We start from the raw sequence: 3,324 nt of genomic DNA on the forward strand, positions 1-3,324 counted from the left end.
GGTCTTGTCAAAACTAACTCCTTTTTCACTCTTAATTCCTGTACATCCTTAAGAAATGATCTGAAATAATATTGGAATTAGAGGAACAAGGGAGCCCATGCATATCCTTACTGGTCAATTATATTTCATTTGATAAAACACTTTGAGAGCCAGGCAGTGGTGGCACACGCCTGTAATCCCAGCACTCTGGGAGGCAGAGGCAGGCGGATTTCTGAGTTCGAGGCCAGCCTGGTCTACAGAGTGAGTTCCAGGACAGCCAGGGCTACACAGAGAAACCCTGTCTCGAAAAACCAAAAGAAAACTCTCTTGAGAAGGACATAGCTAATAGAAACACTGAAACATAGTCTTAGAAGAAATCTAATTCATTACTCCTCTAATCTAGGACATAGTAGCAATATCTCTTAGTTTGTTGTCTCTTTAGAGATTGAATAGAGCTTTTGCATATACCATTCTCCGAGAAAATTCTTCTCTTGACAACACTTTCTTCAGAGCTGCTTTCATGGACTCATTTCTCAAGCTGTAGATGAGTGGATTGAGTGTTGGAGGTATCACAGTGTAGAATATGGAGAATATGAGGTCCATTGCTGACAGGGAATCTGAAGGAAGTCTTAGAAATTCAAAGCCTGCAGCTGAGAGGAAGAACATGACTACAAACAAATGTGGAAGACAGGTGGAGAACACCTTAGTCCGACTATCAGCTGATGGAATTCTCATCACAGTTGAGAAGATTTGAATGTAGGAGAATACTATGGCAATCAAACAGACAAAGGCTGTGGATGTTGTAAATGCAGCCACTGCAATCTCATTAATGAATTCATAAGAACAGGCTAGTTTTAGCATTTGGGGAATGTCACAGAAGAACTGGTGAATAATTCTCTTCCCACAAAGAGGAATTGAGAAATTAACACCTGTGTGTATGAGCCCAGATATTCCTCCAGCCATCCATACAGCTATCACTGCACACTTGCAAGCATGGGGATCCATAATTGTCTCATACTGCAGTGGCTGACAGATGGCAACATACCGGTCATAAGACATCACCGTGAGAATACCGACTTCTGATGAAGCCAGAGCTATGAAGAAGAAAACCTGAAACACACACTGACCAAAAGAAATGAAACCATTGTCCATGAGTGAGTTTGCAATGGACTGAGGAACAGTAACAGAGATGAAGCAGAGGTCCAAAAGAGAGAGGTGCTTCAAGAAGTAGTACATGGGAGAATGAAGACGTTGGTCCAAGGTGATGATGGTGATAATGAGGAGATTGCCCATGATGGCCAACAGGTATGTGATCAAAAAGAGCACTGCATGTAAAATCTGAAGGTTACGCTCATCAGAGAACCCCATGAGGAGGAATCCAGTCTTGAAGCTCACATTCATTATGGTCACTCTTGAGACTCAAAGTTTAATTCTATTTAAGAAAAGCTAAAAGAAAACTAGTGATAGCAAGAAGAACTTGTTATCCCTGGGATTAGTTAACATTCAGTTCTAACAAATATTTAGCAATTTTCTGGAACTAGAAACCTTAAGTGTAATCAACAAGTCATAAGAATTTTCTGGGATAGAGCCTGACTTGTCACTATTAGAATAACTGAATGACTAAAATTGTTTACTTCAATAAAGCCAGTGGGAATGAGGTCATATAGTAACATCATCCTTTATACATGGTACCTTAACATCAAGCTAATATATTGCAGCCTCCTCTGATGACTATAGAAAATTCAGTTACTGGTACACTCTATAAATGATTAGGAACAACAATGACAAGAAACCTATTAGTCACTTCAGTGAGAACATGAAGGCAACTTTGTACTAAGTTCTTCATTTTCCTATCTGCACAAGAATAAAGTTCTTTCTGCCTTTTCCAAGCCTGTGTGTGCTCTTTGGCCATTTGTATTCAATCTCAGTGACTGCTTTGTTACAGTGTGATTTCCTCCCTCTCTCTCTCTCTCTCTCTCTCTCTCTCTCTCTCTCTCTCTCTCTCTCTCTCTCTCTCTTTCTCTCTTCCTATTCCTCCCTCTCTCTTTCTCTCTCTCTGTACATCTCTGTATTATATATATATATATCACATCTCATCCATTTTAGACAAAAGCCCATGTTCCATTCTCAGCATTCTCTTATAGTCTATTTTCTCTTGCTTCTTTGCTCCTGTTTCAGATCCTCATATTCATGGTTAGCTATCTCCCACTGGGTCAACTCCACCTCTGTCTGTCACATCTCTTTCATCTTCACATTCAAGCACCTGTTTCTTTAGTTATTACCTCTTGTTATGTTGTTGTAAATGACTCTTTCATCTTTGGCAGTTTCATTCTTTAACTTTATGCAGTTCCAATCATGCTTCCATTTTGTGCTGGGCAGAGCTGTGAAGGAAATCGCCATGACTTTCTTAATTTCATACTTTATTTTCTGACAATTTCATTATTACAAGTGATACCCAAAATTCTTGGCATGCCAAACATTATCTTCCTCAAGATGTCTCCTGACTGACCTACTCTTTACTCATTATTACTTATCAAATCCTTTCCCCGTGTCTAATAATGATGATTTCTTAGATTATTCACAAAGAATCAGTCATATTGCAAGTCTATGCTGTTTTGTTTTTCCTGGATCATGCTTTGATACTTGAAATTTCAATTTCAAAATTAATTTTGATGTTTGGAATTTGAAATTCTTCCTCTAAGACCCCATCTACTTTGTCTGAAAAAATATTTGATAATTTTAAGACAGTCATGTTATTTCCCTGGTTTTAAATTCTTCTGAGCACAATAGGCAGGCCAAGCAGTGTTTACTCAAGGTAGCCCAGATCATGCACACTAAGGTGGCTATAATTCATGTGATTTTCATAAATTCACTTTCTGCATGTATTTTCCAGGCTATTCAAACTATTCTTTGAGGAAGGAGATTTTAGTAAGTTTTATTAGAAGTCATACCCCTGATACCTGACATGGATGCTTGCTCATGCTGCTTAAATCTCAGGTGCATCTTATAGAATTTGAAGAAGTTTCACTCACCGATGTTGATCTTAGTTGGTAGGAACAAATATCATTGAATCCCTGAGACAGAACATCTTTGTTCAAGAATCAAGCTGTGGGATTTTCTTCCAAGGAGAAAACTAAGGAGCTTTCACACAAAAGTGATGTGAAGCAAAAGATGCTTTAACCTCTCATTAGGTTCAAGGTACCTGAAGCTGCCCAGGCACCAAGGGACATGCTGTTCCTCTAAGCTGGCTCTCAGATAAACACTGTGAGTTCAGAGTGTGGAATTTTGAGGAATTCTTCCTCAGGGACTCACCCAGTGGAGACTATTTAATTATTGTCTTGATAT

General features: G+C 38.9%; 1 protein-coding gene across 1 annotated transcript; it reads right to left on the reverse strand.

The window, feature by feature from the left end:
* Positions 1–417: 417 nt before the first annotated feature.
* Positions 418–1,380, reverse strand: LOC127669120 (olfactory receptor 14J1-like). The gene has a single exon (XM_052162971.1). It carries the CDS (start codon positions 1,378–1,380, stop codon positions 418–420), a length of 963 nt encoding a protein of 320 aa, XP_052018931.1.
* Between the last annotated feature and the right edge of the window lie 1,944 nt (positions 1,381–3,324).

Source organism: Apodemus sylvaticus, chromosome 19 (genome assembly GCF_947179515.1).
Source record: "Apodemus sylvaticus chromosome 19, mApoSyl1.1, whole genome shotgun sequence".
Lineage (NCBI taxonomy): Eukaryota > Metazoa > Chordata > Mammalia > Rodentia > Muridae > Apodemus > Apodemus sylvaticus.

What these genes read in the sequence shown, in the direction of transcription:
- LOC127669120 (XM_052162971.1), bottom strand. Translation starts at nt 1,380, where the DNA reads ATGAATGTGAGCTTCAAGACTGGATTCCTCCTCATGGGGTTCTCTGAT.